The sequence below is a fragment of the Mercenaria mercenaria genome, chromosome 9 (assembly GCF_021730395.1).
Source record: "Mercenaria mercenaria strain notata chromosome 9, MADL_Memer_1, whole genome shotgun sequence".
Taxonomy (NCBI): domain Eukaryota; kingdom Metazoa; phylum Mollusca; class Bivalvia; order Venerida; family Veneridae; genus Mercenaria; species Mercenaria mercenaria.
In genome coordinates, this window is record NC_069369.1 from 33,155,185 (window position 1) to 33,178,704 (window position 23,520).

General features: G+C 35.8%; 1 protein-coding gene across 1 annotated transcript; it reads right to left on the reverse strand.

Moving 5' to 3' along the window:
• Positions 1–1,460: 1,460 nt before the first annotated feature.
• LOC123546875 (aminoacyl tRNA synthase complex-interacting multifunctional protein 2-like) lies at positions 1,461–14,941 on the reverse strand. The gene is made up of 4 exons (XM_045333496.2): positions 14,754–14,941; positions 7,185–7,391; positions 5,782–6,004; positions 1,461–2,043 (listed from the first exon to the last, which is right to left on the reverse strand). The coding sequence occupies exons 1-4, from the start codon at positions 14,865–14,867 to the stop codon at positions 1,652–1,654; spliced, it is 936 nt and encodes a 311-aa protein (XP_045189431.2). The 5' UTR covers positions 14,868–14,941; the 3' UTR covers positions 1,461–1,651.
• Between the last annotated feature and the right edge of the window lie 8,579 nt (positions 14,942–23,520).

Here is a 23,520-nt window from a genome sequence, read left to right on the forward strand (position 1 = left end):
CACAAATTCACATGCTGGATAATATTCCTACATGGTTTCATGACTCTAGGTAAAATATTTTTACGATATATGCAGCACAAACTTTTAAGCACTTTATTTTTCACTAAGTCAAGAACTATAACTCTGATTTGGTTGAGTGAAATCCCAAACAAACTCCAGGTAAACAACTTCACATGCTATATAACTAGCCCCTAATGTTTTATGACCAAGTCGAATACTTTTTGAGATATGTCCTACACCAATTTGTATGCCCTTATGCATATTTTTGAAAATCAAGTGCCATAACTCACAGACTGATAGAAATCCGGAACAAAATCCCAGGCGCACAACTTTACACCCTATATAATATTCCTATGATGTTTCATGACCCTAGGTCAAATACTTTGTGACACAAACAAATATGCCTGTTTGTGCATATTTTCGACTAAATCAAGGGCCATAACTCTGGAGTGGCTGAGTGAAATCTCTAATAAAACCACTGGTGTACAACTTCACATGCTGAATAATTTTCCTGTGATGTTTCATAATCCTAGGTCACTTTTTGAGATACATGCTACACAAACTTAAGACCCTTTTTATGCGTATTTTTTATTGTCAAGGACCTAACTTTGGTCTATGTGAGATCCCAATTAAAACAATGGGTGCACAATTTCCTGTGCTGAATAACAACCGTGTAAGGTTTGATGACTCCTGGTCACAACAAAAGAATGGAGTACTGCCATGCAATACAGTCTCCTACTAGAAGGTGACTATCTCAACTGCAGTAATACACTCAAGATCTGGTATTATGTCAATGATGTATATAATACTGTGCTGGGCCATCAATCTCGTTTTCCTCGTCGTAATCATCCTAAAACTTGCACAGCTGCATGTCCCTATAGAATTTCACATTTAACTGAAATTCTCCAAACCATGTTAAAATAGACAGAACTTTGGACAAAAGGACGGACTTCTTAAAAGGAGAGTAGTTATGTGGCTACCCTTCTGTTCTTTATCTAACCACATAAAATCAACTGAATGAATATAATTTACTATTAATCATAGCCGTCTTTTATTCTCAAAGCCAATTTACTACTCTCCTTTGTATGCGTCAAGACAGATGCAAAATGCTAAAACTATATCTCTCCGCCTTTGACTGGTATACTGTAAAAGCACAAATTTTCGCTAGGTCAATATTTTGCGAATTTTAAATTTTGAGTATGTTCGCGAGATTTAATATTCGTGATATTGTAAATATGGTATCCTACCTGAATTTGAATTATACTAATTGTGAATGTTTACGCAAGGATTAATTTTCGTGAAATTCAGGACCTCGCGAATATAGCGAAAAATTAAACCCTCGCGAAAATTTCTGCTTTTACAGTAATAATTGCAATAAGTGGTATAAAAAGAACTTTCAACTGATGAAACTTATTACTATGATCATATATCCAGAAGTTATTTTAAAATAACACAGAAAATCATAAATTAATTCTTTAATCTGTAAGCTGTTTTCACACAGGAAATATCAATGTTTATATTTGGTGCATAAAATATTCATATCTGGTGTTTTCAGTATATCATACAGACCATGGCAAAGCAATTTCCACACAAAAAGTTATATGTCTGTCAATAAATTATCATTTGGCAATGTCTAGGTACAAAATTATCATCAAATGGATGGTACATTCTTAAAAAGTGGTAAAGCACTACATCTTTTCATCCATTTCTGTACATTTTCTGGAGCACTACCAGCCTGGGGCGATTGGCTGAGGGCTGACCACATGACTGCATCAACCAATGAGAATTCAGGTCCTACTATCCAATCATTTCTTTTAAATCTGGCATTCAAATTTTTTACAGCTGATGTTCTCTGTTTTGTATTGCCATTTATCAAGGACATATCTGCGACATCTAGCCATTCATCCCAGTATGTTGCCATGACGATATCTTCTGTATCAAATGAAGGGGAGAGAAGCCTGTTGATATACCTGGCTATATTTACCTCCCCTGTTATTACAGACTGTTTAGCTGGAGATACTATTAGCTCTGGTCCTCTCTCCACTGAAATGTATCAGATAAAAAGTCATTTATATGAATTTGAACTTGTTCATAAATTTGCCTGTTTCTGCTAATTGCAAGCAAATCTGATAGTATCTTATCCTGCCTTAACTCTGATGGGAAAGTTTATAGCCTACATTAAGATCAGACACTCAGAATGCTTCGAAATTTTAATCACACAAAAATATCTGATATTGCAATACTTCAGTCAGGACTGTATCATTTGTCTCTCTGTAGTGACCGAACATTCCTTTAGGTCACATATAAACATGTTATGGCATAAAAATGCATTGGATATTTAGAATTAAACTAGAATGTGTCTGTAGGGCACAGGGTGTGCCCCCTACTGGTACATTTGTCACAAATAAGGGGCAATAATTCAAATGTTTGCAGTCTTATTGGGGTATAGCCTTAATAAAAACATTTTATGAAAAGGATTCATTATTCTAGGCCATATACTTTTTGAGCTATGAGCATCACAAACAAATCCACTATTTTAGCTATTTCAAGGGCCATAACTCTGTAATAAGCACTAAGATTCTCAAGTAGAAAGCTGAGTGTGCAAGGTCACATCATGATAAAGACTCAAGCAAGGTTTCATGAATTTACATCAAATACTTTTTGAGCTAGGCACATAATTAGGTGAAAATGTGCATTTTTTACTATTTCAGGGGCCATAACTTTAAAAATAGGGGGTGGAGCCAAGCAAAAAATTAGAGGTGTGCAAGTTTATATCATGATAAAGACTTATGCAAGTTTTCAACCATTTATATTAAATACTTTTTGAGCTAGGTACGTCACAAGGTGAAAATGTGCATTTTTGACTATTTCAGGGGCCATAACTCTGAAAATAGGGGACAGGCCCAATGAAAAATAGGAGGTGCACAAGTTCATATCATGATTAAGACTCATGCAAGGTTTCATGAATCTAAATCAAATACTTTTTGCGCTCTAGCATGTCACAAGGTGAAAATGTGCATTTTTTTACTATTTCAGGGGCCGTAACTCTGAAAGTAGGGGGCAGAGCCAGACAAAAAATAGGAGGTGCGCAAGTTCATATCATGATTATGACACAGGCAAGGTTTAATCAATTTATATGAAATACTTCATCAGCTAGGCACGTCACAAGGTGAAAATGTGCATTTTTTACTATTTCAGGGGCCATAACTCTGAAATTAGGGGGCGGACCCAAATGAAAAATAGGAGGTGTGCAAGTTCATATCATGATTAAGACTCATGCAAGGTTTCATGAATCTATATCAAATACCTTTTGAGCTAGGCATGTCACAAGGTGAAAATGTGCATTTTTGACTATTTCAGGGGCCTTAACTCTGAAAATAGGGGGCGCAAGTTCATATCATGATAAAGATTCATTCAAGGTTTCATCAATTTGTATCAAATACTTTTCGAGATAGGCACGTCACGAACTTCGGATGGAAGGACGCACGCACGCACAGACAAGACCAAATCTATATGCCCCCACCACTCATGGGGTGGCACAATGAAAAAGCAATTACATGTAAATTACTAATAGTATATGATAAAAGTGTGAAATCTACAGTTTGATAATAAAATAAAGTCTTGACTGATTCAGTCAACTGGATTTTCTAGGCAATTCACTGACAACTTCTCCATAACAAGAGGGCCATGATGGCCCTATATCGCTCACCTGAGTAATATGAGCCAATGTTTCAAATGGCAAACTGATGCTAAAATATAAAAAAGTAGGTCAGTACAGTAGGTCACATTCATGTTCACTGAAAGTTTTAAGATCGTTACGCAAAACTGTACATGTCATCCAAATTTCAAGGCTGTATCTCAAAAAACAAGAAAGTAGGTCAGTAGGTCAATGTCACAGTAAGGTGACACGTAATCACTTGGGTACATCAGGTAAATATAATTAAACAGTCTAGGAAATATGATCTGATAATTTTTTGAAGTATTTTTTCCTATATAACACATATAACAAGTGACAACCAGGGCGCGGGGCCTCTTTTCACCCAAGGCACATAATTTGAACAATCCTGTAAGAGGTCCACTAGGCAATGATACATACTAAATATCAAAGGCCTAGGCCTTGAACTTTCAGACAAAAACATTTTATTTTTTCCCTATATAAGTCTATGTTAAACTTGGGACCACCGAGGCAGGGCCTCTTTTCACCCCAGGGTAATAATTTGAACAATTTTGGTAGAGAACCACCAGGCAATGCAACACACCAAATATCAAAAGCCTAGGCTTTGCAGTTTCAGACAAGAAGTTTTCTCCTATATAAGTCTATGTAAAACTTGGGACCCCCTATGCAGGGCCTCTTTTCACCCCAGGGGCACAATTTGAACAATTTTCATAGCGGACAACAAGGCAATGCTATATACAAAATATCAAAGGCTTAGTCTTGTAGTTTCAGACAAGAAGATTTTTGAAGTTTTTTCCTATATAAGTCTATGTAAAACTTGAGGCCCCCTGGGGCGGGGCCTCTTTTAACCCCAGGGTAATAATTTGAATAATTTTGGTAGAGGACCACAAGGCAATGCTACATACTAAATATCAAAGGTCTAGGAATTGTGGTTTTAGACAAGAAGATTTTTAAAGTTTTTTCCTATATAAGTCTAAGTAAAACTTGAGGCCCCCGGGGCGGGGCCTCTTTTCACCCCAGGGTAATAATTTGAAAAATTTTGGTAGCGGACCACAAGACAATGCTACATACCAAATATCAAAGGTCTAGGTCTTGTGGTTTTAGACAAGAAGATTTTTAAAGTTTTTTCCTATATAAGTCTATGTAAAACTTGTGACCCCTGGGACGGGGCCTCTTTTCACCCCAGGGGCACAATTTGAACAATCTTGATAGAGGACCATAAGATGATGTTACATGCCAAATATCAAGGTTCTATTCTTGCGGTTTTGGACAAGAAGATTTTTTAAGTTTTTCCTTTCGGTTGCCATGGCAACCAGAGTTCTGCATGGAATTAAATTCTTTGAACAATTTTGAAAGGGGACCACCCAAGGATCATTCCTGTGAAGTTTGGTGTAATTCTGCCCAGTGGTTTTCAAGAAGAAGATTTTTTTAGGAAAATGTTGACAGACGCACGACGGACATTGAGCGGTCACAAAAGCTCACCTTGAGCCTTTGGCTCAGGTGAGCTAAAAAGCAGATGGGGAAATTTATCTTTAGACTATCGGTACAAGATCTTAATTGCTACAATTAAAGAGGAAAGCTTTTAACAAAACTTTTTACAGAAGACAAGAGTTGTAAACCAATAAATACATTTGGAAAGAAAAGTTTACAATAAGAACAAGAGCTGTCGGAGGGCAGCAACGCTCGACTATTCAACAGCCTTGACAAATGAATTAATAGAAAAGTTGAAAAAGGGGCACATTTTGTAAATATGCAAAGCTGAATTATGGAACCTGTGCACTGAATGTCAGATCATCACGGTCAACAAGTGTGTGAAGTTTCAATCCATTTCCATTAGTGAGTACTGAGATACCAGCTTACATACAAAAACTTAACCAAAAAGTGGGAAGTCAAAAAAGGGGCATAATTTTGTAAAACAAAACCCAGAGTTATGGAACCTGTGAAATGTAAGTCAGTTTATCACAGTGAATAAGTGTGTGAAGTTTAAATCCATTCCCACAAGTGGTTACTGAGATACCATGCAGCTTTCATACAAAAATTTAGGATGTGGACGCATGGATGATTCTTTAAATAGTTGAGCTTAAAAGTGTTTACAATCACTTTACCTTTTTTCCACACAACCGACAGTGCTATGTCATGCTCTCCTCTGGTAACCTGGCAACCGTTCTTGATGATATCACAGAGACTCTTGTCGGCTTTCACAGAGGAGTGAATATATGATGTAGCCAGGACTTTATACTTCTGTTTCAACATCTCAAACAGCACAAACAAGCTAAGGGGCGGACAAGAAGGGTCTGCGTTTATTACAATGTCATGTATACCTGAACCCTGAAATATGTAGAAAAAATAGGTTTAAATTTACATTAAATTTTTATGAACTTTCAAGTTGCTCTTGCCATACATAGTCCAAAGTACTTAAAAATATCTGTATTCTTTAAAGCTACTAGTTTTAACCAAATGAAATACTTTAACAAGAGCTAGTAGAACATGAAATGCCCCCCCTTGATGCATTCAGTAATTGCACAAAGAACAGAAATGATTTGGTCACTGTACACAAAAAGTTCTACTGTTCTGGGTCAATGTGACCTTGACCTTTGACCTATTGACCTCAAAATCTATAGGGGTCATCTCCTGGTCAAGATCAACCTCCCTATTAAATTTCGTGGTCCTAGGCCCAAGCGTTCTCAAGTTATCGTTCAGAAACCGCTTAACTGTTCCAGGTCACTGTGACCTTGACCTTTGGCCTACTGACTCAAAATCAATAGGGGTCATCTGCTGATCATGACCAACCTCCCTGTCAACTTTCATGACCCTAGGCCCAAGCCTTCTTGAGTGATCATCTGGAAACCGTTTAACTGTTCCGGGTCACTGTGACCTTGACCTTTGATCTACTGATCTTAAAATCAATAGGTGTCATCTGCTGGTCATGACCAAACTCCCTATCAACTTTCATGATCCTATGCCCAAGCGTTCTTGAGTTATCATCCAGAAATGGATTGGTCTACATACCGACAGACAGACATCTGCAAACAATATACCCCTCCTTCTTCGTAGGGGGGTATTAAAAGAGGACTCTCATAAAGGTAGTGGACTAGTTATGTTAATCAGCAAATATCTCTGGTTTTTACTGACGTCATGTGCGCGTTCAGCTACATTTACCTCCAACGAATGCCAAATGACAAGACAAGAGTATATAACCACACTGCAAAAGTCGAGTTACAGTGCCATTACAAGCCCACTACTTTAAAGCATTTGTCACATTCCTTTAACTACAAACATGTAGAACGTACTTTTCTCACTTGAATTTCAACAAGTTAGAAATTTGTGCACATAACAAACTATGATACCAATCTGATTATTCCAACGTCTGCAGGATTGGTTTTTCTTAGTCAAGACGTAGTGTGAAAAACAAAGTTATTATATTTTTTACTTGAATAGGTTTAACACTGCATTTCAACAGTATTACACTTTAATAGAATCAAAAAGAGGAGTACAGTACTATACCCACCAATGGACTCTTAATCTTGGCATCTGAAGTCTGTTTAACTGGAGACGTTGTCACTGTTTTGGTTACTGAGGCTGAGGAGGGCTGGGTAACCTGGTAACGACCCGTCAGCTGGTCCAGGGTTTGACGCAGATCAGCAAGTTTCGTGAGTATTTTATCCTGCCTTAACTCTAAGGCACTAAATTGGTCTAGATTTGATGTGTTCATTTCCTGAAACAGATGAGACTGAAATAATCCATCTTGGCCATACTCTGATTCAACACAGGATGAGTCTCAACGGGTAATAGAATCTGATTTTAGATGTACAGATACATACGCCAACATTAAATCGCCCCTATTGAACGTACGCATGTATTAAGTGTACAATATACTGACTAAAGGTTTGTTGTGTTTAACATAGGTTTAATAGAGTACATTCAATGTGTGCGTACACTCAATGCAGGAGATTTAATGCTGACCTAGATACATACCGCTAGACAAGTCAGTAGCAGAATGTCTATATGGAAGGATCATATCTTTCCAAGTATAGTGGCTCATTAAAAATTTTAATTTTGTTGCCAATGAAAGGAAGCAATCTTTACTTTTTATTGCACTGACAGTAAATTGGCATTTTTAGCCTATCTGATTTTTGATTGACCATCTTTAAGAAAAGACCTTATACTGATGCTACAGACCAAGTTTCTTAGAGATCCATCAAGCAGTTCATGGGAACACGTCTTTAAAAGGTATTTCTATTTTTAGCTCTAGTGGCCCCTTTAAGGAGCCAAGTGCCCCATTTGAAGAAATTTATTAGAAGACCTTCTAAAGATGCTACAATATTCTTACATGGTTTCATGACTCTAGATGATAATTTATATTCTTCAAGATTTATACAGTTCACAAACTTGAAGCACTTTATGTGTATTTTTCACTAAGTCAAGGATCATAACTCTGGCCTGGTTGAGTGAAAAATCAAACAGAACACCAGGTGCACAACTTCACACTCCTTTTAAGGCTCAAAGTCAAATACTTTTTAAGATACTTGAGACACGAACTTGTATCCCCTATGCATCTTTTTTTTTACAATCAAGGGCCATAACTCTGGTCTGACAGACAGAAATCCAGAACAAAATCGCAGGTGCACAACTCCACATGCTGAATAATATTCCTATAAAAGTAAATATTTGATGTTTTATGACACTTTCTCAGATATGAGCAACACAATCTTTTATATTTTTTTATGCATATTTTTGACTATTAAAGTCAAGGGCCATAACTCTGGTCAGACTGAGTGGTATTTCTAACAAAACCTCAGGTGCACAACTTCATGTGCTAAATAATATTCTTGTAATGATTTATAATCCTAGGTCAAATGTTTTTTTAGATAAATGTGACACAAACTTAGGCCTTTTTTATGCATATTTTTGACTAAGTCAAGGGCTGAATAACAATCTTAGATGGATGGATGGATGAATGGGTGGACAGATGGATGGATAAGGGCAACTCAAAGTGCTCCCCCGCCAGTGCCACCCAAACTTAATCTGACACATGGTAAATTTAAAATGTACAGGTACCAAAATTTTTAAAAAGACCAAAATGTACCCTCTTGATTAGGTCAAAATGTACACAAGAAAGTCAGAATGTACCCATTTTTAAAATACCAAAAGTCCACATTTGAATCTAGTTGGTAATATAAACTTTCATCAAGTCATTGTATGTGAAAGAGCCATAATTTCACACTTCTTTTCATAAATCTAAGCCCGATTGGGCAGTAATAGCTTGATTGAGCTTCTAGGCCTGATCGGGCAATGTGATCGGGCAATAATAACTCAATTTAGCTTCTAAACCAGATCGGGCAATAATTACTTGATTGAGCTTCTAAGCCTGATCGGGCAATGTGATCAGGCAATAATAACTTGACTGAGCTTCTAAGCCTGATCGCGCCATGTGATCGGGCAATAATAACTTGATTGAGCTTCTAAGCCAGATCGGGCAATGTGACCAGCCTGATTATAAAAGGTGTACTACTGGTGCTCGCAATACTTGAATCAAGTGTTTTTTTGGGGGAATGGTGGCGGGCCCACAAGGAGGGGAAAATTGTGCCGTAACCACTAAAATAGGGGAAAAATTGCATCTTGATAAAAGCAATATTTTTCATTTATAAATATGTCATGTTTGACACTAAAAAAGAAAATGATTTAAAAGCACATTGACTCATGTTTTCAATGGTACAGTTTACATAACCATGTACATCTAGTTTTGTTGGTTGAGGTATGTAAAAACTAATATTTTTTTTTTTTGCAAGGGAAATTTTTTCAGAAACATACTTTTTTTGACAGGGAATGGGGCCGAATTTCGGTCCCAAAAACGGCCAAAAAACACTTGCTTGCATTTGTAACTAATCCAAATTCTCAGCACTTGAACTGACATACAGTCGAATATTGTTACCTTCATTATTCAAGGGACTGTAAAAATGGAATCAACATATACGAAGTTCGTCGTAACGATATCAACTATCTGGGACTACTTTGTACTTGTGTCGGACGTCTATATTGTCATTATATCAAATACTTTTTTTCAGAGGGTTTGAAAAGGGAAAGAAATAATATACAAGAGGGCCATGATGGCCCTATATCGCTCACCTGTTATCACTGCACTTGAGGACAAGATGGTCCTCAGAAAAAATATCTAAGTCTAAAAGACAAGAACAACAAAGTGAAGAAATGTACCAAAAAAAAAAAAATTCTTACAAGGTATAGATATGTCAAAATACACCTAAAAATTGGAGGTACCATCCATGTTGTATCACAGAAAAGTGGTCTCGGTTTTTCCCTACACCAATAATAAAAAAGTTACTAAAAATAAGCTATTTATAGTAATGTAAAAGGGAAGTAATTAAAAAAAAATATTGTAAGTGAACAAAAGAAGGATCTGCCAAATAAATCTGTTGACATAAATGAAATTTCAAATCAGTATCTTCATTAGTTATGGAGATATACCCATTTTAATTTGAAATAAAGGGAGGTAATTTGACATAAAATCAGTCCATAGTTATCTACCCTGATTGTCTCAGTCCAACTAATAACAATAATGAAATTTCAAGTAAGTCCTATACTTACTGATATAAATCCATTTTGATTACAATCAGGGGAGGAAATCAGATATAAAATAACTCTGGAACCTACGATTGGATCTGATTTGTCATGGAATCCAAGATTTATTGTTGTTGAAGATATTTTGGAAGTTTGTATCAAATAATACCATAAATGAAGTCTCTATATGGCTGCAAAAGCCAAAATAGCCAATTTTGGACCTTTAAGGGGCCATAACTCTGGAACCCATGATGGAATCTGGCCAGTTGAAGAAAAGAAGCAAGATCTTGTGGCGATACAAGTAGTGTGCAAGTTTGGTTAGAATCAAATCATAAATGAAGCTGCAGACAAGGTCAAAATACCTAATTTTGGCCCTTTCAGGGGCCATACAAATGTAACTCTGGAACCCATAATGGGATCTGGCCAGTCCAAGAAAGGAATCGTGATCTTATGGTGATACAAGTTGTGTGCAAGTTTGATTAAAATAAAATCATAAATGAAACCACTAATGTGAAGACAAGAAATTGTTGACGCACGGATGGACGCACGCACGGACGGACTGACGACGGACGAAGGGTGATCACAAAAGCTCACCTTGTTACTATGTAACAGGTGAGCTAAAAACGTAAAAACGATTTTAATTTCATTGACAAATAAACAGTACATACATACATACAACTTTTAAATTTTTCAAAATATAACATAAGCATTTTTATTCCTTCCTTAAACAAGTCTAAAGTTAATGCAGTGGTAATGTTCCTGTTGAGCAGTCATTTTGACTGTGCTTCGTTAATGAAAATTTGCCAGTTAAATATGCATATTGTTACTCAATCCTAAATGGCAGATTTTTACTCCGTCAAACAGAAAAAATATCTCATCCAAATTAGTTGTTATATTGGAAAACAGCTTGCCCGCTTGCACGCTGTTTTATAAGATTTATTATTGGGAATTAAATGCAAACTTCCTGACATTTAAATTGGATTAAAGATTAAATAACAAACAAAACAAACACACAAACTAACTTGATTATGATTAATACATCGCCGGACAACAATAGGTTGATTTTCACACCTTACAAAATTTATAACATGGATATTTTTTGATACGCTGTAATATCTACGAAACCAGGCAGCAATACAGGTAAGTTGACAGGACTGAAAAATTTCATCGAGCTACTGGTAAACAAAATATCAAGCTAATCATATCGGGGTAATGATAAATAATTACATTAAAATATATAGGGGAAAATCTGGACCGACTAAAACACATCGTGCTAACCGGAGTATCGAGCTAACCAATATCGAGGTAACTATATTCAACAGTTACTGTATATTATTTTGTATTCTTGGTGCGACATTTATGCCTAGGGTTAACAGGTCTAGGATTTCATCGGTGTAAATTGATGGACCGTCCACAAATTTAATACAGAATTTTCAGTCTGTAGATCTACAGACTGGGTGTACAAAATCTGATTGACAGAAAATCACAAATAACTTTCATTTAAGCATGCAGTCTTAAAGTCTTTAACTTAGACTTTAAGTTTAAACCTGCGTTTTTGATTTAAATTGTAATTTTAACAGGTTTCATCAACTTTCATGTCTCCCAAGTCTGTAAATTTATAGACTGAAAAATCTTTAAATTTATGGCTTAATTTGTCTGTATATTTACAGAATGTCTGTAAGGCCTAAAAAATATTGTTTGTTTCTGGTAACATGCCATAAATATTACATCAGTACAGGCCCGTGTCCAGGATTTTTTGCTGGGGGGCCAACCTGGGGTGGGTTCGGGAGGGGATGTTGAAATTTTTCTAATATGGCACATGAAAAGATGCATTTTCCTGCTACCTGAAACACCTTTAAGGATGCATGAATGTATTATATATTTAAGAAAAAGTCTATTTTTTAATCATTTCATCAAGCCTTTTCAATGTATATATGATTGTACAGTCACAGTGTATGAACTTCATTTTTCTGTATGATACCCAGATCTCAGTGTATTGGCTCTGATATCTACCAATCCAATGTATAACCAGCTACCAGTAATAAAGAAGCTAATGGTTTGAAAATCAACTTTATTTATCATAATAAAACAAACTATATGATTGTCAGCAATAATTATACTACATTTTAATCAAATGAATAAAATTTCATTCATTCTACCTTTTTCTTCCAATCATAATATAAAAAACTTTTTTCTAATTAAAAAAAATAATATGTGTAATTTCACTAAAAAGAAAGTTACCAAAAACTGCTCAAAATTGATATACAAAATGACATGATTTGTAGAAAAATGATTTACTAAGTTCACAAATAAATATTGATAATAAAATAAATAAAAACACAAAAATATTTTTTGTACTTTTTCTGCATTTCTTGTGTTCTAAGCAAATACAATTTAAAAAAAAATTGTTGAAGTTTTAAGATGATTGATTTATTTGCAAAATGGCCAAATGTTTTTAGATTTCCAACAAAACAAAGTATTATATGACAATTACTATTTACATCGTAGATTTCAAATGACAATCAACTCTTAACTGTACAAACTATAACATCACAGCACATATTTTTATGTATAAAACCCCTCATAAGTAACGAGTTTTAGATGCGTTTTGCATACATGCCATATCTCCCGCCGGGAGACTTTTTCTCCCGTATTTTCAGTATATCTCCCGGTCTCCCGCCGGGACATGAAAACCTCCCGTAAAAAAATAAATTCAGAAAAAAAGTCCTCTGTCGAAAAATCGTATCTCGGACCACATGTAGACCTTTAGAAAATACTTGAAATTCAATATTGAGTAGCCCGGAAATACTCTTCAAACATAATTTTCATAGTTGTCTATAATCCCTAGCTTGTTTATCAAGAGATACACGCCTGAGGCATTAATTATCTTACCACCTGTCCTACTGTCACCATCAGCAAACAATTAACCATTTAATCTTACCCTTAGGCAATTGTAAACATGTGCATGCGAGATTTTAGACTGATTCAATAACATCAAAGCCACTGATCCGTAGTTTTTCAAAACAATATGTAAACCAGTCTTAAAATTACGTCATTTTACCGCCACCTGTCAAAGTGTACTTTCGTTTTCGCTGACCTCAATATTTATCGGGAAACACTCTTTTCCCATATTTATCGAGCCATCAGAGGATGAGACAGGTTAGTGCTAACATCGAGTTTATGTTTTTCAATTTAAATACTTTCACAACATGCAAAAAATCAACAATGACTTAACAAAATTGGCGAGTTAATGTCAGACTACACAGAATTTCGGACAAACATGATTTCGGATAAGTGAATTTTATCTGGGAAGAAGATAGAAATTTATATCATTGCTCCAGATTTTATGAAATAAATTGCAATTCATACTGCCCGAATAATTGACTGCCATTCCTTTGTGATATTGTCATGTTGCAATAATTAACGGGAGAAGAATTCCCAGGTTAAATACATGTAGTTTTAATCTAAATATGGACAATCCAGCAAAAGAACGACTTTCATTTTTGTTTTAACAACTTCATTTATGAAAAGAAATGACTGCCCTTCAAAGACTGTTTTGACATGATATCTCTGCAATCTTTTGAGTATTGTATGCTTAAACATGTCAAAAACCACTCTCTCCAGATGCAGAAGCATCAACACATAAAGCAAAAACAAAGTTCCTGGTTCAATGTTTCATGGAATTCTGAATTTCCTTGGATTAAGTTAAGTGCTATAAGTAATAATCATGCATTCTGTACACAACTGTTGGCTCCACTCATCAATTAACTTGAATGATTTTTTCATGACAACGGCTATTTAGCGCGTAAAAAATGAGCGAATAAAAGTCTCCCTTATTTTTACCCAAACCTCCCTTAAAAAAAGCCCTGCTGAGGCAAATCTCCCTTATTGACCATCTGAAAATATGGCATGTATGGCGTTTTGTAAAATTTACTGAACACTACTTTTAAAACCATGAGAGTTTTTAAGTAAGGTTATTGGACCCAAAAAGAGTAAAATCGATACAGTAGTTTCTCCACTACCTAATCAAGTACCGCATTTGAAAAGCAAGCGATCAATGAAGCATGTACAGATAAACTTTTACCTGTAACATGCCTTGGGCTAATTTCCACTCCCGGACACGGTTTTATGGCTCTTTAGCCTGTGTATTGCTGTCAAATCAAGCCAATTGCGCTGGTGTATAAATTTGTTAATTGAGGGGCCCATAGTAATAAAAATCGTAACTAGCCAGCCAGCTGGGGGGCGCCCGGGGCCCCCCACCTGAGCACGTGCCTGTCAGTAGGAATTTTATTTTTTTTTTTAGATTTTTTAAAAAATGAAGAAAAGCTAAAAAAAAAATAGCCCCAAAAAAAAATCTGCCATAAAAACGTTTAATGTCAAGTCAAATTTTTAGTGTAGGTCGGGAAACCAGAAACAAACATTTTTTAGGCATAAAAAGACTGAAAGTGAAACACGTGCATGACGTGCAACACACTGAGTAACTTAAAAAAGCCGGTCATACCGTGGCTGATGCAGAAGGTTCGTAAAAACTTTTCACTGTGTACATAACATTCGGGAGTTCTACTTTAGAGGAATGTTCATAGAACGGTTCAACTTTATACATTTCAGCCGGCATTTTCGTATTGTTTTATATTTTTTACCGAAATTGGCAAAAAGTCTGCATCACCAGACGTTTGATTTCACGCCTTACTCGAATGAAAAATTTTGACGGTAGAAGAGAATATATTCGAAGTCTGTACGCCGAAAGGACGGATTTTAATTTCTGCCGAAAAAGAACCGTGATTAATACTCTAATCTGACAAACCCTAGAACGACATCGTCTCCACACCTCTCTGGATGTCTCTTTCTTTACACAATAGTCCATGTTGACCAAAATCACCTCACGCTTGCCAGGCATCACATTTACATATACAGTTTTCATGGGAATTTAAGATTGATCATTTCGGCAAAGCCTCTTGTGTTTCATATGTCTCTTAGCTGCATTCCAGTGATGGTCAGATCTTTTTTGAATGTTTCAATTGTATTTGCTCTTACAACGCTTTCAGACAATTCATTCCAATATTTTGATCATTTTTCCGAAGAAGAAGTCCCTTCTTAAGTGTAGGTTTATAGAGCTTGAGTTTATGTCCTCTGATAGAAGAAATATCAGATAACTTGAAAAAAACTTTTCAGGATGAAGCTATATTTACCAGACAAAAACTAGTATGTTTTGAACAATCAGTTTACCTCTTAAATGCCTTTCTTTCAGACTGTCATATTCATAATTGAAATCCATCAACTTTATTTGCTCTCCCAGATAGCAGACATGCGTTGGCCCAACGTTGGGCCAACGGCAGACTCTTCATTGGCCCAACGAAGATTTCCGACGTTGGCCCAACGCCATTTTGCTAATTGGCGCAACGTTGGCCCAACGGTTGGTACACCGTTGGTCCAACGACTGGAATCCTACACTCATCGTTGGCCCTCCATTGGGCCAACAACTGATATCCTACACTCATCGTTGGTCCTCCATTGGGCCAACAACTGATATCCTACACTCATCGTTGGTCCTCCATTGGGCCAACAGCATTTTTTCGTCTATCACGGTTGGTCCAACGTTGGGCCAACTCTGTTTCTTTGTTGGCCAAAGATGGATGCCAACGCTATCCCAACGATTACGAAATTGAAAAAAGACTAAAACTAGCATTGTTTAAAAGATGTTTTATTTTCAAATAGTTGTGATTTTGTTAACATTTAACAAAAAGAAATCTAACATTTATTTAAAGTTTGTTTGCAATTTTCCTGAAGAAATATAACAGAATATTTCATCACTACAACATGTAAAATATTGATTCCAGTCTTTTATAAATCTAAATATTTTTCTTATTTCAGTCACTAATTAAATCCTACTAAAGTGAATTACTGTCTGTATATTAACTCATTATATATCCAAGTTCTGTTTGTTTGTTTTCTTTTCTCACTGAAGTTGTAGCTTTTTATATTTTTATTTTTTCCTGTGCACCACAGTGCTAGGCACTCCATTATTACTCCCTTGAACAGCACCCTGTAAAAAACAAAAATCATAATGTTGATTAAACCATCTACGTCAAATTGATAACAATAACTAATGTATGAAATTAATTTTTGTCTGTATTTAACCGAGACAAATATGTTAGAATTAACAAGAAAATGAGTTATTTTATTTACAGAATTTAATACTCAACACAAGTGCCATCCGCCAGCTTTAGATATTAGTATTTAACATATGTTCAAGTCATATGGATATAACATGCATACAGGACATAAAAAGAAATTCTGTATAAGATTCCATAACTTTAACAAAAAATATTTTAAAAAAAAGCACTTCTACTTACAGTTTGTAGTTGGAAGACCGGGTTTTTGTTAAATCTAGACCTATCACATGTATAATAGTTTCCTTTACTTCACATGTCTATAAAGCTATAAATCTGGCCTAGAGAGTAAAATTAACCACATTTTCTGGGATTTCTTACATAACTTGGGTTAACGAGAGTTCATGTTCTGGAATATTCAACAGATTTATTGTAAACATTTTATGATTGTATAAAATTAGATATTTGTTATAGAGTTAGTAAGGGGTTTTTCAATACTTTTTTCACAATTTTTTCAAGATAGTAGATTTGAAATAGTTCAAAATATCATTACGGCTGCAGATAAGTTTTTAGTTTAATTAGCCCAAATTTAACTGATTACGAATTGGTGCAGAAAAGTGTTTAATAATTAATTAAATATTGCATGTTACAGCTACACAACCTGTGTATACCTGTGGGGGCTTGTGATAAAACAGTGACCTGTAAAATATACAATTATTATATTATTACTTCTAATGGACCAACGTTGGCCCAACGTTGGGCCAACGATGTTTTCTCTGTATAAGTCTTTCCCTGAAAATCAATATCGGGCCAATGCAGAGATATCTGTGACTGAAATTTAAAGTTGGTTCAACGTTGGCCCAACAGCTGTATTTACAATACTTATTAATCATTGTTGGGCCAACAGTGGCCCAACAACGATTATCCTTTGACGGTTTTTCGTCGTTGGCCCAATGACTTCATGTTTACAGGGCTGCTAGCTTATAGAACTATGCTAAATACCAATTATATGCTTATGTATTTTGCAACCGGTAACTGCTTTTGTTCTTTGCTTAGTTTGTATGTTTCTGTTTAAATTGTATATGATAAAGTTTGCATTTTACAGAAACTATTCAATATGCTACCCGAGAGATAGGTGCTAATCAGGTCTCTTTGAATATGATTCAAGGTGATATTTGATTTTTGAAGACATTTTTTTAGCTGGTGCACTTTTGTGTTTATATTAATTTTTCAGAATTTTACTGATTAGATCTTAATTTATTTTTAGACTTTGGTCAAGATTAGCACAAACCTCTCAGCTTTTACTTTGTATAATTTGAAGTCCTGCAGTTGTATTATGTATAATGTGCTTTTATACTTGATAATTCATGTGCTTTTCTATGTGCTTATTTGTTTGTATTGTAATGTGACTGTTATTTGTTGCTAAGTCGGTCAATAGCTATTCATAGCTAATGTTATTATGTTTGAAACCCGACTATAAATAAAATTTTGTATCTTTGTGTCTGTATCTAACTCAGGCACTAGCCTTATTGCATATTTCTGTACTCAATATCTTTCACAAAGTAGGGATTTCATGATTGTACAGCATATTCTATTAATGGTGTAACCTATTTTGGATAAATAACCTAAAAACTGTTAACATCAATATGTTGGAAAGCCTGTACGTGTAAGTAAACCTAATCGTTTTAATGCTTGCTTAGCAGCTTTTGCACATTGTTCACTTAGCTTACAGTCTTCAGTGATCATAACCCCAAGATCAATCTGACTAAAGTACTTGATCTTCTAAACGAAGATCTGAGAACGACCCATTCACATTCGTCTTCTGTATATTTTGGATTTCCAATATTGCTATTTTTATTTTCGCAAATCTATTTTTGTTTGAACCAATCAGACAACTTGTTTGAATGTCAAAGTGTAAGAAAAAATTGTGGTTAATCCAGGGCTCGAACCTGGGGCCTCTCGTTTAAAGAGCAACTGCCCTACCGAGTGAGCTAACCAGCTATCTGAAATCTTTCGACATAGAAATTGTTGATATCAAAACCCAAATCTTTATAAAGCTTACAGAATGCTGTAAGGTAGCTTTTGATTGGCTAGCGGAAGGGTTATCAGAACGAGGCCATCAATAGCTCGTTGTCAGATCCTATGCGTAGCGTAATAGGAGATGTACTTTAGTCAGATTGACCCCAAGATCAGATTCTTTTTTGGATGAAGATATTATAGCATTATTTAAAAAGAACGACTTCCTTGGGTTATTAAAACGAAAATGAATTGTTTTGCATTTCTGTTCATTAAATTTCAAAAACCAAGTTTCTGACAATTTACTGAGTATATTCAAATCATTCTGTATAGTGTCACTATTTTCACAATCATTTAGAAGTTTTGAGTCATTCGCATGTACATTAAGAAGGTCGAGGTACCAACATCAGGAATATCATTTACACACAAAATGAATAACAAGGGTCCAAGTACTGAATCTTGAGGAACTCCACTAAAAACTTCTGCAGGATCCGAAAGATGTCCACGAATTGACACTTTTTGAGACCTTCCTACGAGAAAATGTTCCATCCAAAGTAATAATTTACCAGTAATACCATAACTTTTCAGTTAGAAGTCTAGCATGAGGTACTCTGTCAAATGCCTTCTTGTAATCCAGATAAATGCCATCAATTCATCTACCACTATCAACTGTGTCTGATATCTAGTCAAGTGCATGCAATAAGTTAGTCAGACAAGATTTACCTTTCACAAAACCATGTTGATTCTCATTTATTAAATTTTCAGACTTTAGATGTGTAACTAAAGAATCTCTTACAATAGATTCAAATACATTACAAGAGGTACTTGTTAAACTAATAGGTTTATAAGCATTTCAATTTATTACAATCAAATAAATTTCCTTCCTGGAAATTATCATTAAAATCCGAATCAACAGTTAAATTTAAAAACAATTGAACTTGAACTAACGTCGTTTAACAGAACAGTTCTGTTTACACAGTTTTCAGACGTCCTTACTTCACTACATTTATCCCGAGCAAGGTCCGGTAGATATGGGTCCACCGGAGCCATCTCGGTCTTTGATGATCTTTCCGCCAAAAATTTTCAACCCAGATTCACCATTATCTTTTCTTTCTTTCAGACTTCTAACAAACCCTTTACGCGCATTTCTTTGATTGGGAGTTAGATCAGGGGTAATAATTACCTCTTTGATGAATTGTGAATTCTCATCTAGTTTACATATCTCCTTCAATTCCTTAGCCCTTTTAGAAATTTTGACACTAGCTCATAGGAGATTCCAAGGTTATTCGCAAGATGTTTCTTACCCATTCGGCGGGGAGCAACATTTTCCAAAGGTATATCATAATCATCATAAACAGTAATGAGAGATCTGTTAGCAAGAATTTTGTCATGTTCGATACGATCTAAAAGTTCAGGACTATCACTCTTTGGACATGAAACATCATGAGATTACATTTTATTTCCTCAACGTCCTGCTTTTTCCTTAAAGAATTCTTTGATTTTATCTTCTAATATTTTATCAAGTGTCTCTTCAACTATTTCTTTAAAAACTGTCCTAGTACATTTTTCATCAACCTTTCAAGAATTAAATCCATTTTTCTGATAACTTTCCAATCATTTCGTCAGTTCTTTTCTTGTTTCTCAGAGATCTGATTGAGCAAAACATCTACCTGATTTTTTACAATTGTCACAAAACCACATAACATTGTCATACTTTTGAAAAACCTTAAATTAATTAGCTGTAATGTTCAAGCACTGTGTATGATACCATTTACTACATTTCTGACAGCACATTGCCCAATCATCTTCAATATCAGGTTTGGAACATGTGAAACATTTTTCCTGCCGCCATGTTGGACCTCATGACTTACGCTTGGAGTCAATTTTCCGCTTGAAGACTGGGTCTTTTTGGAGTGAGACATGGTTAGGGACACTCTTGAGGACTTCATTGCAAAAACCAGCCATTTATTTTGTAAATGTATAGGACAAAGAATCTCCTCTTCTCAGAAATAGCTTATTCAATAAACTTTTTCGCCAGCCATCAAAACCGGAAGCGGAACAGAATCAATCTATATAGATAAACATCTATCCGTCTAATTCCGCATACTGAGATAAAATTACATGCCCCATCTATTTGGCGGGGAAACAATAACATGTACGGTAATGTTGATCCTTCTCACATTTTTCCCTTTCCGATAATTTCTTATTGCAGTTAGTGGTGGCTGACATTTAGAATATACAGCTGCAATGATCATCGGAAGTTGGTCAGTTTCTTTGAGATCGCAACAAAGCATTTACAAGTATATTGACAAGGCAGTCTGAAAGACAGCTATATCCCCCGCCGTTGTTATAGATAGTGAAAGGGTTGATGGTATTGGGTGGAAGCATTGACTTTGTTAAGTATATTTTATTGTCCATGTATGAGGAAATCAATGAATTTGAAAATACTTCAAGGGGTTTAGGAGATACAGAGCAGACTCAAAATGGAAGGCTCAAATCTTTGACCTTGAGTTTTGACCTTGACATTGAACCAGCATGTCTGACTCATGAGTTCCGCACATCGTCTTGATGAGGTGATCATTTGACCCAAGTTTTATGAAAATTCTTCGAGGGGTTTAGGAGATAAAGAGCTCAAACATTTGACCTTCAGTTGTGACCTTGGCCTTAAATCAACATAGCTGACACATGAGTTCTGCATATCGTCATGATGAGGTGATCATTTGACTCAAGTTTTATGAAAATACTTCATGGTGTTTAGGAGATACAGAGCAGACACAAAATGGAAGGTTCAAACCTTTGACTTTGAGTTGTGACCTTGACCTTGAGTCAACACGGCTGACTCATGAGTTCTGAACATCGTCTTGATGAGGTGATCGTTTGACTCGAGTATGAAGAAAATCCTTCAAGGGGTTTAGGAGATACAGAGCGGACACGAAATGGAAGGCTCAAACCTTTGACCTTGCGTTGTGACCTTGACCTTAAGTCGTCACGGCTAACTCACAAGTTCTACAAATTGTCTTGATGAGGTGATCATTTGACTCAAGTATCATGAAAATGCATCAAGGGGTTTAGGAGACACAGAGCGGACACAAAATGGAAGGCTCCAACCTTTGACCTTGCGTTGTGACCTTGACCTTGACCCAAAATGGCTGACTCATGGGTTCTGCACATCGTCTTGATGAGATGATCATTTGACCCAAGTTTCATGAAATCCTTCAAGGGGTTTAGGAGATACGGAGCGGACACAAAATGTTACGGACAGACGGAAGGACGGACGGAGACCATTCCTATGGAAGGCTCAAACCATTGATCTTGAGTTGTGACCTTAACATTGAGACGACATGGCTGACTCAGGAGTTCTGCACATTGTCTTGATGAGGTGATCATTTGACCCAAGTTTCATGAAAATCCTTTAAGGGGTTTAGGAGATACAAAGCGGACACAAAATGGAAGGCTCAAACCTTTGACCTTGCGTTGTGACCTTGACCTTGACCCAAAATGGCTGACTCATGGGTTCTGCACATCGTCTTGATGAGATGATCATTTGACCCAAGTTTCATGAAATCCTTCAAGGGGTTTAGGAGATACGGAGCGGACACAAAATGTTACGGACAGACGGAAGGACGGACGGAGACCATTCCTATACCCCTCCCCCACCCACCCCCACTCGTTGCGGGGGATTAAAAAACTGTCCTTAATATACACTCTAATTAAAATCATATCTGTTGGGAAAGCTTTAAAATATTGTACTGGGCGTGTAAGGACAGACTTTATGTACTGGTAGGTATAGTACGTAAATAATCTAGAAAATTACGTATAAAGACTAAAGAATCGTCACCATTATCATAAGCGTATGACGTGAAAAACGTCTATTGATGAGCGCCGCATTAATCGTTCTGTTAATTGTATTAATTATACAAACTGCGATATTTGTATAGTAATCAGCATTTGATATCATTTAACTATCAGCTTTCATGTGTCTTTGATACGGAATGTTTTAAAATATCAAAAGACGAAAGTATTCTTAAAATGAATTCAGTTATGCGGCGTCCAGCACACACGCACGCATGCACACGCGCGCACACATTCTCACGTACACGCACAGACAAAGCAAACACAACAGGTCAAGAAGAACAAACAAAGGAACACAGTGGGACACTGCCTTGGAATTGATAATTTCAAGACAACCACTAAGGGTCATTAACCGGTTAACGATGCGCACCTAACCTCGCCCTTACCACCGCCATGTCCCGAAGTCAAAGGGCAGTGTAAGTACTAGCTATCTCCAGAATGCATTTTAATTGCAAAAATACTCTGGTAAATTTATATAAATGAGCAAGTTTAACAGCCAAAAATGCATTTACCCTTGCACAGTTTAGAAAAATACAAAGTATCCATATTAAGAATATCTTCCAGACAGTGCGATGTATTGTAAAATGCAGAAATAATTTCTATCTGCCTAACTGGATAAAGGATCAATACAAAATCTCATCCATAACAATGTAAAAGGGAATCTGCGATAAGGGTGTACATGTACAATATTTCCCCACGGGAATACCAAACTGCATTCCCAAACCTGACGTTAATGCTGTAAATCAAAGGAAAGGGCTTTAAAAGCTTTGTCACAGGTCTGTATTGTATGAGCTATAACAATGCAACAAATAAAAAAGCTTTATTGAAATTGCATGCGAAAAGTGTAGTATTTTCCCTGGCGAAAATATTTGGAATTAGTGCAGTTAGTTTGTCATTTATTAAATAAATGCGGTTAAGTGGTATACAAAGTAAAGAAATTTTAAGTTTTTTTCTATTAAAGCTAAATCAAAACCTCTGGTAGAAAACTTTTATTGATAAATAATTAAAGGATCGTTTAGAAAAACTTAAAATTTCAATATAATCTATAAAATAAGATCATTTGGAAGCATAAAATGCAACTAAGCAATATGATAGCAGACTCGGTTTGATTGAGTCTGTTCATGAGAGGTAATGAAATTTGCAACACCCTAACGCCCTCTTGCACCGGCTTAAGAATTCTATTATAACATAGATATTGAATAGACTCCATGAGCCCAGATAATGAGTTTATGAGAAGTAATAAAATGTGCCACATCCCTCACGTCCCTTAGCACCGGCTAGACTCTTCCA

Bases quoted from the DNA above. Each gene is read 5' to 3' on its own strand.
- LOC123546875 (XM_045333496.2), bottom strand. From the start codon at position 14,867: ATGCCGGCTGAAATGTATAAAGTTGAACCGTTCTATGAACATTCCTCT. The intron at 7,392-14,753 runs GTATGACCGGCT...CATCTGTTTCAG, and splicing joins AACCTTCTGCATCAGCCACG to GAAATGAACACATCAAATCT. The intron at 2,044-5,781 runs GTAAAGTGATTG...GATACATTTCAG, and splicing joins GTCGGTTGTGTGGAAAAAAG to TGGAGAGAGGACCAGAGCTA.